General features: G+C 41.3%; 1 protein-coding gene and 1 long non-coding RNA gene across 4 annotated transcripts; one reads left to right on the top strand and one right to left on the bottom strand.

The window, feature by feature from the left end:
• The first annotated feature begins 828 nt into the window (after positions 1-828).
• lmo4b (LIM domain only 4b) lies at positions 829-13661 on the top strand. Of its 3 annotated transcripts, XM_043242735.1 has the most exons (6): positions 829-998; positions 1233-1312; positions 3124-3364; positions 9215-9311; positions 9582-9737; positions 12697-13661. In XM_043242735.1, the coding sequence occupies exons 3-6, from the start codon at positions 3129-3131 to the stop codon at positions 12703-12705; spliced, it is 498 nt and encodes a 165-aa protein (XP_043098670.1). In that variant the 5' UTR covers positions 829-998; positions 1233-1312; positions 3124-3128; the 3' UTR covers positions 12706-13661. The 3 variants fall into 3 exon arrangements, with proteins under 3 accessions (XP_043098670.1, XP_043098671.1, XP_043098668.1); XM_043242736.1 differs by lacking the exon at positions 1233-1312; XM_043242733.1 differs by lacking the exon at positions 1233-1312 and having other exon boundaries at positions 830-1189.
• LOC122347449 lies at positions 3383-19617 on the bottom strand. The gene is made up of 3 exons (XR_006251221.1): positions 19542-19617; positions 6128-6410; positions 3383-4774 (listed from the first exon to the last, which is right to left on the bottom strand). It is a non-coding gene; the product is annotated as an uncharacterized LOC122347449 (long non-coding RNA).
• Between the last annotated feature and the right edge of the window lie 2632 nt (positions 19618-22249).

Genomic DNA, 22249 nt, shown 5'->3' with positions numbered 1-22249 from the left:
TAGTAGTAGTAGTAGTATTTTTATATGGAAAAACATGTAGATATTATATGTCACTTATACATAAACATAAACAGGTTATGCCATTTCCGTATATCAGTAATTCTAAGGTCCCCCCCTTTTTTGTATTTTTAATTTTTTTATTCCGTCCTGTACGGAATAAAACAATCTAGTAATAGAGTAATAGATTTTATTTATTTTTTTTGCTTTGTTTTATTCCGTCCTGTACGTCTGCTGTTATGAACCAAGGGCTGTCAGCGCATTAAAAATATTCATATTTACTCTCATGATTTCCCTGTAACATGAGACAAACAACATATGCAAGCAACATCTGTTTTGTAGATATTAGAAAAGTTCTCCAGATGCACAATTTGTTTCTGCAGACATTCTTCGTGCCTTAATCTCACTGACTCTCTATTATAGATCAGTGTATTGTTCTCTATTAGTTAAAACTTCAGTTAAAATAGCTTTTTTCCCCCTAAGTAAGAAATATTAATTACATTACTTTTTAGCGGACTTTGCGTTTTAAGCGTGTTGTTGTTTCTTTGTAGTTAATAAAGGCATTTTGTGGTCCTTTGAAAGTTTGCTGAGGCCCCCTAGTGGGACCCGGCCCTCCCGGTTGAGGACCACTGCCCTATCCAACCACAGAAAGCAGAAAGAGCCCACTCAACCGCAATCTTTCCTCCTTTGAACAGTGTGCGTCTAAGTCAATCTCGCCGCCTTCCGATTGGCCGGATTTGTCATTCCGCTTGAATGGGGAGCGCCGCGATTGGTCGCAGCCCGATTGACGTCATCCTGCGAGAGGAGGTTTACTCCGGGTTTTTTTCTGTCACTGACACATGTAGAGCACAAGCGACAGGCAGCGGCGAGACACCAGCTCGGAGGACGGTTACAAACTGAGGCTCTCGCTACATCTATGGAAATTACGGAAGACGTTCCCGAACGCTCGTTTGACAAAACCGCAGCCGATCTTTCCAGTGATAGCCAGAACATCTGAAAAGGTGACGGCAACAGTGGAAATATAATCTGAAAACTCCATTTGCTTCACTCTTTCGCAGCAGTGAGAAGTATTCATGCACGCGCTCCGTCTCTGAGTTTGTTGGACTGACCGCGCGCCTTATTTTTACTGCCTACCGACCAAACAGACTGCTGCACGCTTTTCATTAACCATCAACCATTGCATTTCAAATAGGTGAGTGCATTTTTAACAACACTTTTTTTTTTTTTTATTTCAGGAATGATAGTAATTTCGTATAGCGAGAGGGAGACGGATTTGTGACGGGTGGACGCAAATAATGTCCTGGATTAGCGAAATGTAAGCACGAAGATGTCAGTGATTTTTTTTTTTTTTTTTTTTTTTTTTTTTTTTTTTTTGTGCTGTAAATGCGATTTGCGATTTGCGTTGTCACGCGCGTATCGAATAACGCAATAACCGGACGCCGTGATGTAGTGCGTTTACTCGCGTCAAGACCACACGTTTATCTCTCGATGAGAAAGGCAGGCGTTTTGAGTTTATAATATCAAAACGGTGCAGCAGAAGTGTTCGCGCGCTGTGCACACGGTCAACAAACCATAACATAAGTGCTATTCTGCATCTTCCGCGGCGCGTTGTAGTAAGGAGCAAGCTGTATTTAGGCTCCAGAACTGCGATCTGTATCGCTGGCCACAGGCTGCTGATCTGTTTTATATTTCTGCACATCCCCTCGCTTAAATTGCCTGTCCGTGTAATTACTTGAGTTTGCCCATTTGACTTAAAAGCCACCCCCCCTCTCTTCAAATCTCCCCTCTTCCCTCTTACTGGGAATGAAACTTGACGATGGTCCGATCTTATTTATCTGGGGGAGTCACTTTCGGTCTCTGATTCATCTCCCTTTAGATTTAATCAGCACTAAGGTATTGCTTGTCCCTAAGAGCCTCCACTAATGGGGTTACTGAATGCCTCTCTCTCTCTCTCTCTCTCTCTCTCTCTCTCTCTCTCTCTCTCTCTCTCTCAGTGCAATGTTTTCTACCCCCGCCTCTCTCTTCTCCTCTAATTACCTTTCAACAAAGATTTGGCTTACAGCCTTCCACGAATATATCTTAAATTTTAATCTTTCCCACTTCGGTCCAGCAGTCCTTCTTATGAAACCTGGGAAAGATTAAAATTTCAGATGTATTAGTGGAAGGATGGAGCAGAAGCGCATGCATGCGGTGCTGATGGATCAACAGAGCAAAGTACAGAACTGCAATCATAAATGAGGGTTCGTGGTTAATGTGATTTCTGTCGGAAGCAGATTTTTCTGTGGGCCGGCATTAACTGATTCTCGCATATGCCGAATGATCCGGCGTACCGGGGGTAATTTCACGCGGCAGTGACCAGTCCCCAAAGCGAATGCTGCTGAATGTTCTTCGTGATGTTGGCTGGAAATCCGTCATCTGATAACCTTAGTGAAAGCGAGTGGAATATGTCGACCTCTGAATGGTTCGCACAACTTCAAGGTTCCTCAATTAACTGCCCCAGTTCTGGCCACAGTAGCGCTTGGATTTTTCTCTCTCTCTCTCTCTCTCTCTCTCTCTCGTGTTAACTATCATGAAGGTTGAGGTAAATGTAGTTTAAAAGCAATGTAGACAACCTAACAAAAGCCAGCACCTCTTTAATTGTTCCAGCGGCTTTAATGTTATCAGAGAACAGACATTTATCACAAATGGACCAAAGGAGCTGACTTCAGCACTTAGATAAAGATCAAGGACAGCCTGCCACTTAAAACAATTCTCAGACTTGCTTGCAGGCATTATATGCATTTCAATTATTTCAAAAGAGCTTTTAGGAAGCGTGCCTCTGAAAACATTCGGTGTTTTGGGTCACCGTTCAGGCTCCAGGTGTTTTAGATATTGCTAGGACAAAACTTCTGTCAGAAGTTCAGGAAACTCGAGTGTGCTGACTTTGAAAGATAGGGAGTATTGCTGATGGTATTTGACTACTTTCAGGGGCGCTGTTCCTATTTTTCGTTTTGTATATGCGGGTTGTAGTTATACGGCGTATTTTTGAAGGGTTAAGCAAAAAAACAACTTGTATAAACTTCTTAAGCCTCAATCGACTAGCCGCTTCTAAGCGCTTATCTCGGCTGTCTATTTCTGTTTCTGCAGACACAATGGTGAACCCTGGAGGAAGTGCCCAGCCCCCACCTGTCGGAGCGGGATCTCTGTCGTGGAAGCGCTGCGCGGGATGTGGGGGAAAGATCGCAGACCGTTTTCTCCTGTATGCCATGGACAGCTATTGGCACAGCCGCTGTCTGAAATGTTCCTGCTGCCAGGCCCAGCTCGGAGAGATCGGCACATCCTGCTACACCAAGAGCGGCATGATCCTGTGTAGAAATGACTACATCAGGTTAGCTGCATTTATTAATCACCGAGTCACAATCAGAACCGCCTTCACGTGTCTGAGGGGTGTCTTTTTGTGTTTGTGAAAGGCATTCTTTGAAGTTCCTTCAGATTTCCGTCGCGCTTGTGAAATTCGTTTCAAAAGGGGTCTTTAGTAATATGTTTTGAGGATAGTGTAGTTTTGCTCAGCTCCTTTTTCGTGGTCTTTTGAAGCCAAACTTCAGATAGTTCACACATCTGGACATTATGACAGTCCAAAGAGCACATGAAATGACATTAGGCATGTAATGATTAGATGAAGTGATGGTTGTCAAGAAAAAAAAAGATATTAAGGAAAAAGTTACAAGCCGTCAAGCTTCTCACGGAGCGGAGCGTATTTTCCATTGAGAACATGTGTCTCGGATTGTGCCGTCAGCGGCCCTCGTTAAAACGCGCTGGTTAAACCCTCAACGGGACACTCTTAAAAAAGAGGTCAAGCCACTGACATGTTGACAGAGCAGAAGACGAAGGAGATTCTTTCTCCAGAACATCTGCAAGTCTGTGGCTCGCGCAATATTTCATCCTTAAGCAAAAGGAGCCGCGCTGCTAGGACCGCGTGTGTTTTCTTTACGAGATGCTAGAAAACTCGACTGGTAAGGCAGAGCTGACCTTCGACTCTGCAGGAATTTAAAAGAGTTTTCACATCCTCTCCAGCATGTTTTGTTTATCACAAAGAGACCATTTAATTAGTGAAAAGACCCTTTTTAAATATTTATGCAAGTAAGTCTGACACCCAAAGCGGTGGCGGGGTGACGGCACGGCAAGTCTCGCTGATGTGGATGGCCTGATTTGACAGGCTGATCCTTCAGCGCCTTGACCTCCGCAAGGGCAAACAGAAACTTCTCGCATTGAGATGTTTGCGGTCTTCTTGGATTATTTCTCTGGTTTTTGAGGAATGGAAAAACACTGCGAGAGCGTCACTGATAATGGAACGCCTGTATTTTTCTTATTAAAACAGGCAGAGCAATTTAAAAGTTAATTCATAAAGTGGAGAATCCATGATATATTCGGCTCTTCCTGCCGGAAAAGAGTGTTTTTTGGCAGAAGCGCAGTCATTAGTGAGTATTTACCTTGGCATGTGCTTCGCCCTGGATAATTCAGCGAAGCCTCGCACTGACACTGCTGCTGGCAGGCTGGAACAACAGGTGTCAACCAGAGCAAACCTGAGACGACCAGTCCAAATGTGAAGAGTGCCTTCACTCTTTCCACTCCACCTGATCTGAAGGGATCAAGTCCACAAGACCGGCCTCTAGAATCGGGCCTGGCGAGCCTAATTAAAACGAGCGGGGAGGGAAAAGTAGCTACACCTTTCTCCTTGTAATGAGAGCGCGTCGGGCGGGAGAACGGAGCTAAAACACAGCTCGCGCGAGCCTGTGATCTGAGGAGAGATAAGAGAGAGGGGAAAAATAACATCTGACAGTGAGTCCACACAATTAAAAGCTTTAATTAGAGTCCCCCTCCATTTTCCTTTAGTCCTGATGGGTTTTATCTAATGAGATCTAGTGCCTGGCTCCTATCCGCTTCCAATGACGTGTCCGAAATGAATGAGAGCCACATTGCAAACAAAACATTTAATTAACCAAATTGGCTTTTGAGAGAGCGGGAGAGCAAGGGAGAGCGAGAGAGAGAGAGAAGAGGGGATTATTGCGAAGGCCAGTCCCCTTAGGGGATTTTAAAGGGGCCTCCCTTATTTTTGTAATGGATTATTAAATTGCCCTTGCTGTGTAAATAATGAAGTTACATATCCAGAATTATATTAATACCACTGATGCAAAAAGGCTTAGCGATTGATTGGGATGGCGCGAGCGAAAACGCATCCCATTTTCCCTAATGGCAGATGGGGGGGGAAACGACATGGGATGATAGGTTTCTGATACCGCTCCGCTCGAGGCCGCCAGCGCCGAGCACAAGGGCAACCGCCACGAGTTGTAGATTTCAGCAGTTTTAGCCTCAGAGAAGCAGGAGGGACTCATTGGAAATCATGTTGTCCCTAAGCCATCGCTGATATTTGTGTGAGCCGGAGAGAACTGAGACAGAGAGAGAGAGAGAGGGAATTAATTTGGGGAGAGAGCAATCATGTGACCATTAGGTCGGGGGGAAAAACACTGTCCTTTTAATTGAATAGAGCCAGGTAATTAAATGGCACTTTTCCAATAGAACGTGCTAGGTAAATCTAATAGTTGGTTATTTAATATCACTTTGAAGTCTGCCCACTCAAGCACTATGACAGCACGGGAGCATGTGAACTATTAAGCCAGGAAATACTTGGATCTCAGAAATTAATTAAATCGCATGCAATTTAGGGGAAACGTTTATCTTGATTTGTCATAACAGAATTAATTCAAGGCCTTCAATCCACTTGGGACTAGATCTGTTACTCTGAATTAACCGAGTGTCATTTGGCTGCTTTCAGCCCCCTCCGCCTGCTCGCCCGCTCGCCCGCCGCTCTCTCTGCTGTGAAATCTCCCCCTACTCTTCCCTTCCACCCCACCCACCTTTTCTCTCTCTTTCTCTTTCCCTCTCTCTCTTTCTTTCTCTCTGTTTCTCTCTCACACACACTCCCCCTCTCTCTCTCTCTCTCTCTCTCTCTCTCTAATGTAACATTGCCATTATGCAAAGCCCTGCTTAAGTATCAATATGGCCTGGTGCTTTTAAGGTGCTTTGGCTGCTAATGTTGAGAGGCATTTTTATAATGCACTGTGTTGCAGAAATCATTGTTGTACCAACTTACATCACTCCACTCAAAAGGTTCCGCTTAAGAGGCCGAGCTTCTGCCAGATGGCCCAAAACAGCCCTGCTAGGTTGTATTTTACCTCACAGTCGGTATCCAAATTAAATCCTCTAGACATCGCCTATGGAGCGCAGACAGATTTCTTGTCTTGCTTTCGTAATGAAAGACAGTCGTAGATTGTAGCCCCTCTTTATTCCGAGACGGAGCGAGTCAATAAATCAGCATTCCGCGATGTTTCCGCTGACAAAATCCTCCTCCTCTGATTGATCAAGGGGCTGAATACCTAGAAAGTGGGAAAACAACAAAAGAGAGGGCTGATTTGCGGAGAAGGAAGCCAAAACCGGTGGTGTCATTGCAATTAAAGAGTCCCTTGGCCTTAATTATGGTGACCCGTGATATCGCTCCTCTACGCTCCCCTCGTCAGCACAGAAGTTCAATGGTGAGAGAGACCATTAGAGGTGAGGAGCAGACTGATAGCAACTTAATTGAGCACCTAAAGCCTTCAGGCCTTTAAATCAAATGCTATCAGCAGCCATCCACTGCTAAAATAATTAACCTGCTACGCTACGTATAGAGAGGCAAGAAAATAAAAAAAGGTTGCCTGGAGATTCTTTGCGCCTTTCCTCTGAAAGACACCGGGACAATTAAAAGGGCCCGGATCCCAAATAATGTGTGCTTGTAGGCGAATTCAGGTGCGAGTGCTCGGGGATTGTCGAATCAAGAGCACGTCGTGGCGAGGCAGATTGCTTTCTCAAGGCCGGGGGAAGATGTCATTTTCCAGGTGAATCAAACTGCAGCGTTTAAAGACCTTCCCCCCTGACATTTGCCTAGCATGACTGGCCCATCGACGCCATTGAAGCCGCGCTGTTGTCACAAGCCTACAGCTAATTACGTTTGAAATTGAGTTTTGATTGAGCTGCTCCAATCGATGCCACAGCCAAATTTGTTTTCCCCTCCCCCGCCTCACCCCGCAGCCGCCGCTGAAGAGAAACTCTAAAGCTTCGCTCGCTCGGTAAACGGCACGCGTGTATGCGAGATGTCGCAGGTGACAGCTGTTTCGATGTCGGAACGCGCAGGTTCACGTGCATGCCGTGATGTTATATCGGAATCCGCACAACGCGCGTTTATCGTTTTACAAGTTGGAAGTATCTTGGGGGACGAAATCATCCGTGAACTCTCGGGTTAATCTGTAACTGTGTACACGAGGAACACGCTGTGACACCCAACGTTCCCTTCATTACTTTCCTCTCTATCCTTTTGTGGTCGTTCCCCATTTCCCTCTCTCGATCCTTCTAACGGTCTCTTTCTTTCTTGCTTCCTTCCTCATATTTCCCTCTCTCTCTCTCTCTCTCTCTCTCTCTCTCTCTCTCTCTGGAGCTTGTCAGATGCTGTGGTCTTATTTGATTGCATAGGAAAAGTGCAGTGATAGAGCAAACAGCCAGTGAGATATGATGACAAATGGGTCCAGATCCCAGTAAATTACTTTCTGCTCAAATCGAAATTTCATTCAGTTTGTTGCTCGGCAAGATGAAGTAATCTAAATTGTGGACTCAGAAGGCAGATAGAAAGGAAGCAGGAGCAAGCATTTCATTATCAAGAGACTGAGAGAGAGAGGGAGAGAGAGGGAAGGTTAGAGACGAAAGAGATGAGCAGAAGCAAATCTAAAGTGTTGACACCATGATTGAAAAGGTTAACCCATGCACATTATATATCAACCCGGGTAGCCGAGGGTTTCTAATGGAAAGGCGGCAGTGACTGAGCACTCGCTTGAGTCCTAATGGCAAAAGCGCTGTGTCTCCGCCTAGATGTACAATCAAATATTCTTAGGCCCTGATTGCTTATGTTCTAGGTTATTATTAGGTTGCAAAAAATGAACACCAAAGGTAATACTTAGTCCCAGTGGCAGAGGCTTTTGGAGGACAGGATGCAGGATTTTTTCATTTGGTTTGCCGATATTACTATGATTTTATTTTTCCTACATCAGAATATTGAAGATGTAATTTGTTCTGCATGTGTGCATTTGAGAGAGAGAGACTGAGAGAGAGAGAGAGAGAGAGAAAAGGAGACCCGGGCATGGGATTGGAACGATTTAACCTGTACTTGCAAGGATTTCATTGTTACAGTAAAAGAGGTTAACAAACCTTTTTGAAGCGCAAAAAAGTATTCATTAGTGTCAGTGTTAATAATTACCTTGTGTGATGCATGTCTGTGGTGTTTGCTTTCAAATCGATCTCATTTGCTACCATGCCCCTGCCCTAGTGCTTTAAAGCCTTGAGAATTAAATGTGGAACGCAGATGGAGAAGTTTTGAAAAATGTTACGGACGCTCTCTTCTATACAAAGAGAGTGGACGGTGACCGTGACTGTAAAGCTCCAGGAAGTGTAATAAAACACTATAAAGCATTGTTAAATCAGTCCACATTGCCAATGCACTATATGCAGCACCTTTTAAGGGTTAGGAGTAGTTAGGGTTATTTGTTGTTGTTGTTGAACGAAATGTGTGCTTTAGTTCAGTAAGGACACATTAAATTCATCAACGTTCTTTGAACTTCAGAACATATTCCAGTTTCCACAAAAATGTAAGCAGTTAGTTTACAGATGTGGTCATAAGAAGAAATCGGCTGCAAATCAGCGTACTTCAGAATCATTTTGAAGGATCATTTGACACTGAAGACTTAAATAATGACTGCAATAAATTCAGCATTGCCATTATAGAATTAAATTACATTTTAAAATACGATAAACAGAAAACGATTAAATGGTGACCAAACATTCTGAAGCCATAAAACAGAAGTTTGTTTAAAAATATATTTCATAAACTGCCATTGACTGAAAAAAAAAGTTTAGGGCTTTAGTTATTAATGCGGAAGGATTTTATTTGTTGTCACAGGTCATACAGTGTGAATGAAAATAAATCATGTCAGGGGTCTTCTTTCACGTAATCGTTTCTGCATCTTAAATCATTTTTTTGTTCATGATATTTTCTGCAAGTTTTCGCTGACGATAGTTTCTTTCGTGCTGTAATATTAAGTGTTTTGATTCACCTCTTATTTTGTCGATACTAACACGTCTCTGTTTCTTTTCACAGGTTATTCGGCAACAGTGGGGCGTGCAGTGCGTGTGGTCAGTCCATCCCAGCCAGTGAACTGGTTATGAGGGCACAGGGAAACGTGTACCATCTCAAGGTACCCACAGCTGCTTCATTGGACTACAGAATCCTTACACGCTCTACAGAGTCTGCTTTTGAATGATTGTTTGATGAAAGCCTATTATCGATACCAAATTCAATACCAAAAATATTGTCAGTCTTTTTATCCGTGTTAAATGCCCGTGTAGAACCCCTGTAGGAAATAATGATAATGGGTAATGATTTAACCTGTCTAGAGATTGATCAGAGATTGGATGTATTTGCTGAGAATTGTGGGTAATGGAGTCCTTTCCATTGTCTCCTGCAGTGTTTCACATGTTCTACCTGCCGGAACCGGCTGGTCCCTGGTGACCGGTTTCACTACATCAACGGCAGCTTGTTCTGCGAACACGACAGACCCACAGCACTCATCAACGGCCATTTGAGTTCACTGCAGACTAACCCTCTACTGCCTGACCAGAAAGTGAGTGCCATCAAAGCGTCACACTTTAAATACTATAGGTCCAGGGACACTCTATTCGGTAATCGCTAAACAAAATATTACTTATAACATCAGTTTTATTTAGATTTGTAAAATAACTGTACATCTAATTCTGTGCTCCTAACCCATAGTAAGGTCCAGAGTGCTGGCTGGAATCTTATACATCACAATTAAATGAGTTTATCGCAATTATCGCATGCTTTTTAGTTACAGGGTGGGTGAGGGAGGTGACAATTATTTCCTTAATTATTTTCTTCCAAACCTTAACGCATTCACATTCAACAAAAGATGTTTTCATTTCTTACATCAACGTTTTTTTATAAAAAAAGCTAGCTGGCGTCAAACATTCTGTCCCATTTTCATCTGTTTTCACCGCCACACTCCTGTCTGACTATTTGCTCCTCCGACGCCGCGCAGCAAGCTTTAAATAAACAAAACCAGACGCCAAGCAGGCAAATTATTTACCTAATTCCCCTTCTCGCCTTTGGGACCGTCTGCAATAAGACTTCATTGTGTAGTCAGCCACCAGCCGATTGTATCACTCGGCGGCACTGAAAATAACAGCTCAGTGACACATAATCAGTATTGATATGGAGACAAGGGGGAAGCGAGAGAGATCGGACGGTTGTCGAGTTTCCTAGTGAACATTTATTTCGCCTTCGATGGGAAGAAATAGTTGGAGGAGAGACGTAGCGAGTGGGGAAACGGCTCCATTAAGCTCGCTGCTCCGTTAGAGGCCTTTTAAGGCATCGTCGCTTTTACAAATTAGCTCCAAGAGCATGGTGTGTTTCAAATTGAAAGCCTTTGCATTATCAAGCTTAATTTTAAATGTCTGTTTAAGCCCCCGTCCTTCCATTCCTCCTTCTTCCTCTCCTCTGCTCTCGCTCGGCGGCTGCCGCTGTGTAAATATGAGGCCTCATTGTTTATTTATGTCCCGACATCAATTGTAGTGAAAACAGCTGAATTATTAATGCTAAAATGCAATCTGAATATTGGCCTCGCTGCTTTAATTATAGCGGAGAGAGAGTTCTTAAATACACCCAGGCGCCCCTCTTCGCCGGCAGGAACGGAGAAGGTCCACGTGTCCTCAGGAGATGCTTAAACAGTCGTGTTTTCGCTTGGTACAGAGAGGTTCAGAACATTATCGTGGAAGTTGTTCTTAAAGAAACGGCGTAATTTACGAGATTGCGGTGCAAATTTGAGGTTTGCTGTAATGCTGTTCTGAACCTTTTAGAAATAAGCTGGGAGCCGAAACAAGCCAGTACAGAAAGGAACACGAGAGAGAGAGAGAAAGAGAGAACCGACTGAACGCTTCCCTAGACAGATAGGAGGCCTCGTCCGGCAGCCATTGTTTTTATTATGTGCAATTTCATGGTGACATAATTGGTGCTGTCCGTGTCCACGGCTGAGGACATTTGATGCTCATTTATTAAGTAGCTCCCCGGCTTCTCCCTAATCTCTTTGTTCAGGACAGACAAATTACCTTTCTCATGCTGAGCCTGAACCCAGGGGATCCAAACCTTCACAGCCTCCGTCTCTTTAATTAGCCCTCCAATGCGGGGTGGCGTGGGGGGCTCACAATTACTATTACAGTAGCCTGAAACCCCTTAGTAACTTGAGGCAAGACGGGAAAAGCAAATGGCCCCCCCACTAGAATGTTTTAAAAAAAACAAAAGGAAGGAGAATGTTCGGGGGTAAAAAAAGTTTGCCTCGACTGTCTGTGAAAGCGGAGCGCTGCGCTTGGATATTGGGATAATTGTCTCGGCTGCGCAAGAACTTAGCACCCTGGGGACCGCGGCACATCATTGTTAAAAACGAGACAAAAAGAGACTAACAATTTACAATATGCACTTAAAATGAGGAGGAAATAGGGCGGCAGATGGATTTGAAAGCCTTACTGATCAATAAGTTAAGCGGGGGGCTTTAGCAGAGCTGGCGGCCCCCTCGTTTGACAATGGAAAGGGAGCGTGTTATTTAAGACAACATGCTATTTGTGTGACTCCCATTGAAAGACGTTACTACATTATAAGACGAAGTTGATGGAGTTACTGCTGCTGTAATAGTTTTCATGTTTACGAATTTAATTGTCAAAACTTTAAGCTGAAGTAAAATAGACATTTAGATCGTTTGGATCAGTGACAGTCATACTTCCGCTTACAAGAATATGCATTTTTATAAGCTGAACATGATTAATCGCTGTAGTAAGATTAATTATGAATTTATTGTGTGTATTGATACTTCAACAGAGTGCAAAAAAAAAAAAAGAAGAAACAAATCATAGACGGAATCGAAAAGGTCGATACGTCTCCTAAAATTTAAGATAATTAGACCTTTTCAAGACGGAGCAAAGGAGAATATATTAGTGCCAACAAACGATTAATAAAGGTTTTAGTTTACATAATATTTCTGTGTACTGTGTATGTCTATTATGTGTATATATATATAAATACACACATGCATGTATATATTTAAAAAAATACGGTATGTTTATACATTAAATATTTACGTATGAATATAAATATAAACGTAAATATTTTCAAAATGTACGCTGTATATGTGTGTCTTTATATATGCATAGTAAATATGCACGGTACACACATTTGTATTATGTAAACATAAACTTATTTTGGATACGCCTATTATTTGCCCAAAAAAAAGGATGGAAAACGTTACTAGTTTTAGATTTGATAGTTATACCGTGTGACTTTTTCAATAAATGTAGTCAATACATTTTTTTATTTTTTCTAGTGTATAAATATTTTCAAAGCCATTTCACAATCATATATAATATAATATAATCAACATTTTATATTTTAAAGTATATTTGTTTTTAAAGCACACAGGTTTTTAGCTGCTTCTTTTTCTTTCCAACCCATTTCCTGCTTGTAATTGTCTTGTTGTGTTTAAGTGCGTCTAACCGGTTTCTCTCTTTCCCCTGCAGGTGTGTTAGGATGCCGGTGTTGCTCAAAGCAGGATGTGTGCCTTCATTTCAGCCCCTCGCTCATTGTCACAGAAGACCTTTTCGGATCGGACCCCATCCCACTCCTTTTTCTCGCCGATCTCAGGCTCGAGCTCCACCTTGGCCTGCACCAGCCAGAGCCCACCCCACCCCACCCCTCTCTCTCCCACACACCCTTTCCCGCTCCTTTACTCCTAACTCCTGAATCATGGATGGAAAATACCCATGAGGCCCTGGAGGGGGAATACTGAGGACTCTATGAACTGACCCAGGCGAGACCTCTGATCCTGAGGGACTCAAAGACTGACACAGAAAGAGACCGGCTGGAGGACGTTGTTTTTTGGGTTAAAAAAAAAAAAGAGAGAGAGACAGAAAGGGTGAAATTAAAATGACAAATGAAGCTGATCCACTGCAGCGATTTTTTTTGAATCTGCTTTCATAACACTCGTTTGAAAATGTAGTGGGGGAATACTGACTTTCTTTTTTCCTTTATATTTTTGTCCTACCTTGTCTATTCTCCTTTTCTTCACAACATGGTATCTTCTCTTTCTATATTTTAGATGTTGTAAAGGGAATGTGTTTCATTTCGGATGATATAAAAATCCTGAAGACTGGGTTCGAAGAAGTATCCGTGGCTTTTTTGTGGAAATCAAATCATGAACACTCTTGGTGTATTTGTAAAACTACCATGTACAGTATGTATGCATGTAAATGTTTTTGTCCCATTGTGGCTACCGTACATACTACACACAGCAGCTAACCCCGTTCCCTTTCCCCTCCAACCCCGAAATCACGCAACAAACAAAAAATGAAGCTCATAGCTGTCAACCTATAAATGCAGAATGAGAGAGAATTCTATTTGTGATATTTTCAGAGACATTTGCTCCAATATGGTGTATTTAATTAATAAAAAAATGAGATTAAAAACATCCCTTTTTTTAATCCTATCGAAATCTTTCGCTGCGTTTCTGTGTCCGTATGAAATTTGGCCGGCAGCTGAACTGGAAGTTTGTTTTTTTTTTTATGCTCAATGAAGTATGTGGACTGAATTTAGTCCTAAATCTCTCGCAGGTGTTCTTCTCCGAAATCACTCAATATGAATTATGTACAGTATCTGAAAGAACCAATTTTCCATCAAGAGACCAAAGGATTTGTATGATCTCAATAATTCATCTCGTCTCGAAGGGAGCTCATTAGCAAAACTATGCTTTTTTTTTTTTTTTTTTATGAACCTCCCTAAACGCGGCTCCATCTCTCTGTCCCTTAATTGTGTCTGTCCGTGTTCTTACGCCGTAATTATGAATGCAGATGACGAGGTGGCTAATTGAACATGGATAAACATGTATACTTTCTTCTCTTTTCATACGAACATGCTATTCATTCCACGGCCCTTGTGGCGGACAAGGACAGGGGGTGGAAATACCCCTTTGAAGATTCAATTACCGCAGGGGGAGAGAAAGGTGTTGCAGCTTTTTGGGCCTGCACTGAATGGGCTATTTGCAGAACAAATCGGCGTTTGAAGCTGTTGCTCGACTTAATGGGTATGAAGAGGGCCTGATTTGCATTCCCAGAATGCTCTGCTATAATCCGCACTCAGTTGTCAGACAGGTGGACAGAGAGCATGATGACAATCTTTCATCATATCCATCTTTTTTTTTTTTATAGCATTTTATTACAGCCTCTGGTAAGGTCGGAAACACATCTTTATTAAATTTGGTTTAGTTCATATATTCTTAAAAATTTTGTTTTTTTTTGTTTTTGTTTTATGGTAGTAATGTTCCCTAGAACCCTTTCAGTGAACAATTCTAAAATAATTCTTATTTTAATCTTATTTTATTTATGGTTATTAAAAAAAAAAAAAAATCAAAAAATATATATATATATATATATATATATATATATATATATATATATATATATATATATATATATATAGCCATATGTGTGATAGAACATTTTTGTTTTGAATGAAAACATCCTGCAAAGTCCAAAAGCGTATCCTGTATAAAGTTATTGTTTCTTAAAGAGTTGACTGAATCATTGAAACGAGTTGTTTTTAAAACGAATCTCAAGCCTTTTCGTGCTGACAAACGTGAAACATTAGCCTATTTCTCGCACGCATGTTGCCATTTTTGCGTTGGTCTGAATGAAAATGCTAATTTATTCCTTGCCGCTAGATGGCGCTTTCGGAGTTTCCGCGGTAACGCTGTAAACAAAGTAGCACTGCCTTCACAAAAGTTGACTAATCAGGCTTTACAGGCATGATGAAATGGAAACGATACCGATCGCAGCAGAGTAGTGTTATGCAAAGAAAGGGTTTGGAATAATAAATCGTTGAGCGAATCATTTAGGAGTCTTTGAGCAAGCAAGGAGAAAAAGAAGCTTATTATAAACCAAAACTAATAGATTCACTTTTCAGTATCCATAACAGGGGCACTTTAATAAACCATTAACTACTACTTTTGCCTCAATAAACTAATTTGTTGCGTATTAATAGTTAGGCTGTTTGGGTATTGGGTACAGAATATGTGCTTTACGTGTAGCTCATAAACAGCTATGAGTTAATAATAGGCATAACTGATTATTAGTGAGAACTGGTGTCTAGTGTTATCAGTTTTGACATGAAGTCAAAGATGCCAATAATAACCTTTATTTTTAAGAGTTTAGTTGAGGAGATCTTGATTTTGTTTTGTTTTATCAGTATGCTTACTAAAAAAAAAGTGCATATTTTGGCTCAGTATTCAACTGGGTGTTCATATACAGTACGTTCGTGCCGAGAGACTCCCTCTGATTTTTCGTGTAAAATTTCTGCCAATTTTCTGCCATCTGTTGCTCAAAACGTGTTGAGGGAGATGTTTTAAGAACACCATCGCTGCGGCGCGAGAGCACAAAACATCTCAATGCATCATGTACAGTTATTATCTGGAAATGCACTTTGAATGCCTTTATTAAAGCAACATGGAAAGTGTAGTCATAACAGGTGCAAGGTTTTGCCTTTTTTTTTCTCTCAGTGCATCAGGAATTCAAATTAGCCGGTCTAAATACGCAGCCATCTCCTAAGTGCTTTAGCAGAGTTTGCCTCAGTTGTAAAACTCGAGGAATGTCTTTTGGTCTCTTTTTGTAGACAGAATCGAGCTAAAGTACATTTAAATAACTCTCAACAAAGTGCTTCCAGAGGAAAATCGCGGCCGCTCCAAAGGTCTTTTTCTGTGCGAGATGAAAAGACACGCGGCCCTGTTGTGAAAGGCTAACAGTTGTCTCCTCATCGGTACAAAGGTTCATCTAACCTTCAAGTTTAAAAGTGTCCTCTCAGTTATTTTTACCACGTGCTGCCGCTATAATGTGTAACGGATACAGGATCTCCAGAATACTTTTATGAGCAACAGGTGATTGTAGTCCAACAACAGCTGGGGTGTTGGACAACAGCTCTCCTAATATCAGCAGTTATAGGAACAGTTGCGATAATAATTACGTTGGTCGGGATGAACGTGACGTTTTGTCATTATTTTCAAGTTATATTTAGGCACATGTCAGTATAGTGTGCATTACATCGCTTAGATACTTGAAAGCAGCTCGCTCGTTTCAGTGGAACAAAGGTCAGGCTCACATCTGTTGAAGCAATTTAGTGTTTTAACTGCAAACACGAGGGCCATGTATGTGACAATTATCTGCTAATGTTAAAGCAATTACCGTAGTAAATTGATCCTAATAAACGGAAATGAATTCAAGATTTCTTCAGCATTCATGTTTTTCTAATTAAAATATCCTCATGTGAAAGGGATTTGTTTTGAAATACACACTGACACACACACACACACACACACACACATATATGGTTTATTTAATTTTAGCTTTGCCGCAGTTGCTGCACTTATATATGAATGAGGAATATTAACGTGAAACAAACTCAGTGAATGGCAGATAGTGAGTGACATGTTTCTAAAATGTCATTTTTACGCTCATAATCCATATGTCAGATGTGGCTTTGATGTGGGGCAGAAGAAGGCGAGTTAATGGAGCTAAGCCACCACAATGGAGCCACACAAATGGCTTTGCCGCTCAGGGAGAAACAGGTCATAGAAAGCCTCCCTTTGATTCAAAATGCGTGTTATCTAGAACAGAGGCTAGTGCGGAGACGAAGAGTTTAATAAGCACGCGAAGTCAAATTTTCGGTCAGGAGAGGTTCGCTTCATACATGTAGATGTTTGAACAACCGTGTAGCGGGAGACGACGAAATACATTATTTTCTCGTTGAAAAGATGCATGAATGAGAGCGAGTGACGGGAAGAGAATCTCTTAGCAGCGAATGAATAGGCTTTGGCATGTTTGGGCTTGTAATGCTGTGATATTTGAACAGGTCACAGCTTGCTAGTTGAAGACAGGGTGCATGCAGAATAAAAGAGAAAGGATTAAGAACAGGAAGTAAAAAAAAATTAAAAATCACAGCAGGCCTTTGCTCTGATAGGTGCTGAGAGTGTGATATATTGTTCTGTGAAAAAGAGGTGTGCAGTAGTCCTTTTTGTATCTGCTGCATGGTCATATAAAAGACTTTTGTAGAAAACTGTTCATTTATTTCGCAAAAATGTTCAAATAGAGAGAGAGAGAGAGAAAAAAAATACATAAACATCAGAGAGATATTATGGTATCGTATACCCTCTACATGGAAGTTTACTTAAAACATTTTCTACAGAAATGTATGTCATTAGTGTAGCCTTTTCAAAACTGAGGAGGGCAATTTTTAGTTCCCATCATGCTTTGCAAAAGTTAGTGGAGTGACTAGGCTTGATTTCTGCAAGCAGCAAATGGCAGAAATTTAGCTGGATTGCTTCAGATAGTTCACATAATTTTTTTTTTCCCGTCATTTCCTTACCTCCGTGTTGCCAAGTAACTTTGCTTGTTGTGCGTCACCCGGCTGATCACGATATGAAGAGCCCTCAGTTTATATTAGAGAGCACTGGCACAGGAAGACTATCACTGAAGAACAGTCTCAGCCTATTCCTCAACTATATGATTGTAGGACTCATGATACTTTTTTTTGCTTTTTCTACCATCTCCCCATTTGCGAATTTGTTTGAAGCAACAAGTTGAGTGAAACAAAGTACTCGTTTCACCCAAGCAATTATTTGTTAGTGTTTAATAGTAATAAAAAAGTCTGCATACGAGGATCATTTCTGAAGGGCCATGTGACACCGAAGACTGTAGTAACGAATAAAGAAAATGTAGCATTGACATCACAGAAATACGTTACATGTTTAAATATATTAAAATAGAAAGAATAATTTTAGCTGATGGTTATTTTAAAATGGAATAATGTTTCAAAGTATTGCAGTTTTACTGTATTTTCAGTCAAACAAATGCAGAAAAAGTAAAAAAAAAAAGACACACAACATCAGCGTCTATACAGACAGGATTTATCTGAATAATAGTTGGTAATTAGAGACACTTGTAAAGATTACCAAAGTGGAAAGAAATAAGAGTTTTTTGACATATGGGATGTTTGGTCAGGTGCCGAAGGCTGATGTGTAAATGTGTCAGGATGGGTGTAAACTATGTGCACTTAGCTCTGTCATTATGTAAGTCAACATTTCAGCACTATCAGTGCACTCATCAGGAAGGAATGTGGCACATTTCAAGCCATTTCAGTGATGCACTCAAACTCTTTACGATCATGCAGAGGGTCTTTTTCTGCGGCGCCTCGAACTGACAGAAATGGCAAGATTGTGCCTTCATGATTTTACAAAATACGCATAAGAGCAAAACCAATCTAAAATTGTAACATAATAATTGAAAACTTTCCAGAAATAAGAGAGCCAGAGTAAAAAAAAAGTATGCAATAGTTCCGACGGCTGGGATCCAAGTTTCTCATTAGGCGTAGAGCATCACGGTACTTGAGTGGAGCTGTGTTAAAACAGCCCATATTGCTCTAAAAGGCCTCTTTTTTCCCCAGTCACTCTCCGGGCCGGAGCTCTTTGCGAATCGTACACGCATTTACCATTATGCCCATCCTCATACAACGGAGCTCTCTCAGTCATTAATACAGCTCCAGCCAGCTGGCTGCAGTACTCCGGTATGTCCTTTTAAAAGACATTCTCTGGAAAATATTATCTCTCCCACTCCAGCCACGTACTCATATTATGGACATGAATAATTAACCCACAGGTTCAATAATTAAACACGCGTGAACATTGTCTTCTCTTTCGACCGTGTTTAAACACGTAACCCTCCGCAAGGTATCGATGTCCGGTCTGTCAAAAGGTCAACACTAATCAAGGATGCCACCTTGTGAAATATTGTATCGGGTAGACATGCGAGCCAATGAAGGGACCCGCGGGTGAAACCGAGACATCTGAAAGACGTGTTAAATCTGGTTAGTAATTGTACTGTTTCAACTGCCTTTCCGTGGCATCTGCAAACAACCTAAAATAGAGCAGGGGCGGAGGTGCTCGGTTACTTAGCGGGGTGTTCGATAACACGAAGAGGGACATGCAAATATTGGTAAGGCAATTAAGGCTAGTCTTGTTTGCCCTAAAGTAAAGGGGTAACCCAATCCCGGCCATTATGAGTGCGCTGCTAACGCACTTGTGAACGGCTCCAGAAGGGCACGGTTTCTCTCGGCTAAAAGGGTTAGCTCCCGACGACGAGAGGGCTCACTTTTCGTAAACGGCCTTCCTGTCCGTCATGTAAATGCTCGTGTAATGCGATGAGATTGAAAGCACCACCCTTTTCGCTCTGTCCCGCTATCCCCCAGGGGCGGACAATGGACTCTCGGAAAAGCGCATTTAAAGGATACTTCATTTTTCCGCTACACAAAAAAAGAAGAGACTCACCTCCATTAGTAACTCTGCTCCCTTTTACTCTCGGAAAGTCTCGACTCACCTTGACGAGAGCCGCACTAAACACGCGGAGCCGCGCACAAACAAGCACACACATACACGCTATTAGGTTTTATCTTCCAAAGTGCAAAAGCGTTTAACCAAAAGGTTAATGGTGTCATTTGAAAATGATTCAACCATATATTTTTGGATTGAATTTCACTTGTGCCGCAGCGTTCTTTTAAAAATAGATGTTCACTTCAAAATACTCTCAATATTGACTCGCTTGTAAACGTTGCTCTTGAAGGAGACATTTTGAGTAACGCACTCGTCGCTTATTTACACAAAATGATGCTCAATCATTAAGACATTTTGCTAACACTTTAAGGTGTCCTCGTTACAGTTCAATTATAGGTTAAGATGTGTTTTGGTGGGTAATTTGTGACTTCAAGACAACAAGAATGTTGTACGTGTGTGTGGTTGAGTTTGAAAATAATGAAAATCAAAAAAAAAATTGTGTTCTTACAATATGGGTAAGATTTATTATTATTTTTTATAATTATTATGATTTATTATGATTTATTATTATTATTATTATTAATATGTCTTAAAAGGACACCTTAAAGTGTTACAGAAACTTCAGCCTGATTTCAGGGCAATTCGTAGATATTTTAGTACGAGGTGGATGGTTTGTACGACCTCACTTGTACAAATTCATAAGAATTTTTTTGCAAAAATCATATTTTTTTTTTTACAAGTTTCCAATACATATGAATTTGCACAAATGACCTACACCCCACAGCTAAACCTTCCCATCAGTTTATATAAATCGTACAAAACATTGAGGTCTCGTACGAATCAGCCACCTCATAAAATAAAAAAATTAAATAAAACGTTTGACTCAATGATTCAATGATCTGGTCCAAGCGATGAGTCTACTGGAGGGAATGGTCAGTATTTATTTTGCCTGAAGTTTTAAGCTGTTTCCTTGAACGGTATATTTGTAAAAATATAGTAAAATATGACATACGAACCTCTTTTATGAAATTATGATACTTCTGGCAGTTTCAAAGGCTTTGCCTTTTCAAAGCTTAAAAGCCAACAATGATAATTATAAGAACCCGACACTTCATTTCACTCTAAAAGCTGGAGTAACAACTTGAAGTTTGTCATCACAAATTCAATTTTAACATTTTAAACAGAAAACGGTTATTTTATTGAACACATATACCGTATCAGAAGGTCTAAATTCGTTCAGCTGTTTTGTCCAGCTTCAGTGTTCTGAAAGACCTCCGCCTCTTTCCCACTTCAGGGGGGAATGAGCAAAAAAGAAAAACCATGACCAATCCATACCCAAGCCCAATTCAGCTATTTATGGCAGTGTGTTTTCTCAGACTGGGCTTCTGAAAAGCCTTTCTGAGCCTTCACTCCCTTTGGAGCATTCAGTGAGGGAATGTGGTAACAATAATAATGCATTAAGCCAGTCGTGGCTCGCGACAACACTCAGTGCGCCATCTCTTAAGTGCTGGGCTGGTCGGTCAGCCCCTGAAAGCAGGCCGACTGCAGACAGACTCCTACAGCGAGACCAAAGACACACTCACAATACGTTCACAATGAAAAGGTTTCATAACCGCCATCGCTATGCAGGGACTAAACCGAAAATGCCAGTGTAAAGTGGGATCATTTGAAGTTTAAACTTCCTCTGGGTGTTTTTTTTCTTCTGTGTATGTGTATGTGGGTGTGTTCATCAATCAGATCCCCACTGAGGGAAATAAATACACTGGTGTTTCTGATAGATTTTTCACTGCGCTTCGGTGGGTAACTGCATGTGTACGTCTCCCTGATGAAGCGCAAGAAAGGCCCAGGCTGAGAAGCCTAATCCGAAAACCTCAGCAGCAGGGCTGCCTCGCGACACATTTACCCAAGATCTTTTCATCTGCTGCTACCCGCTAATTTCACCAATTAGCAAACACCACCCAGAAAATTAAAATACCAAGCTGCTGCGGGATCACATAGCAGTTGTATTAGCATTAGAGGAACTCATTTAAGTGCAGCGCGACAGAAGAGGGAAGTAACCAAGTTGTTAAACAAATGCTTATTGTTTTTAAATAGCTCAACTCGTTACGAAACAGGGTGCGAATAAAGAGCGTTTAAGTAATAATTCGGAAGACGTAAAAAATCGAACGAGTCTCGGTGTGGCTGACGGAGGTCTCTCTTCCGAGGAGGGACGGGGGCCAGAGCCCCCGAGCAGAGGGCTGAACCTTCCATACGAGCAGCAAAAGGTCACCAAATGCTTTCATTAATCAGCCAAAGTCAGCCTAGATGTCGAAAAGACCCCTCGTTAGAGATTCTGCAAGTCTTCTCGTCTCTGAGGGCGCTAGAGGATTTCTGAACAGCGATTCAACTCCCAGTTCAGGTCTCCACATTAAGAGCAAAGGGCCTATACATTTACGCTTCTTTTTTATTGTCACGTGAATGTTTCATTTCATACATAAAATCTGAATGTACTATGCATTCTTTATAACTAAATATTCTTCATGAATGTCAATATTCATATCATTATGCCAAAAAGTGTTGAGACAGAGGTTTTTACATATGGCTGTTTGTGCATTTCGGGTAATTCAGATAAGTAAACCAATAAATGAGAAGGTCACACCCCTTAATCTTACTGGGCTACAAGCAGATTGCACAAAGATGTATAAATGATCTTTAAACATGATCTT

Source organism: Puntigrus tetrazona, chromosome 6 (genome assembly GCF_018831695.1).
Source record: "Puntigrus tetrazona isolate hp1 chromosome 6, ASM1883169v1, whole genome shotgun sequence".
Taxonomy (NCBI): Eukaryota; Metazoa; Chordata; class Actinopteri; order Cypriniformes; family Cyprinidae; genus Puntigrus; species Puntigrus tetrazona.
The sequence above is the reverse complement of the archived record's forward strand: the minus strand, read 5'-3'. Positions and strand labels throughout refer to the sequence as shown.

What these genes read in the sequence shown, in the direction of transcription:
- lmo4b (XM_043242736.1), top strand. Translation starts at nt 3,129, where the DNA reads ATGGTGAACCCTGGAGGAAGTGCCCAGCCCCCACCTGTCGGAGCGGGA. An exon ending in TGTAGAAATGACTACATCAG is followed by an intron (nt 3,365 to 9,214) that starts GTTAGCTGCATT and finishes TTCTTTTCACAG; the next exon opens with GTTATTCGGCAACAGTGGGG. An exon ending in GAAACGTGTACCATCTCAAG is followed by an intron (nt 9,312 to 9,581) that starts GTACCCACAGCT and finishes TGTCTCCTGCAG; the next exon opens with TGTTTCACATGTTCTACCTG.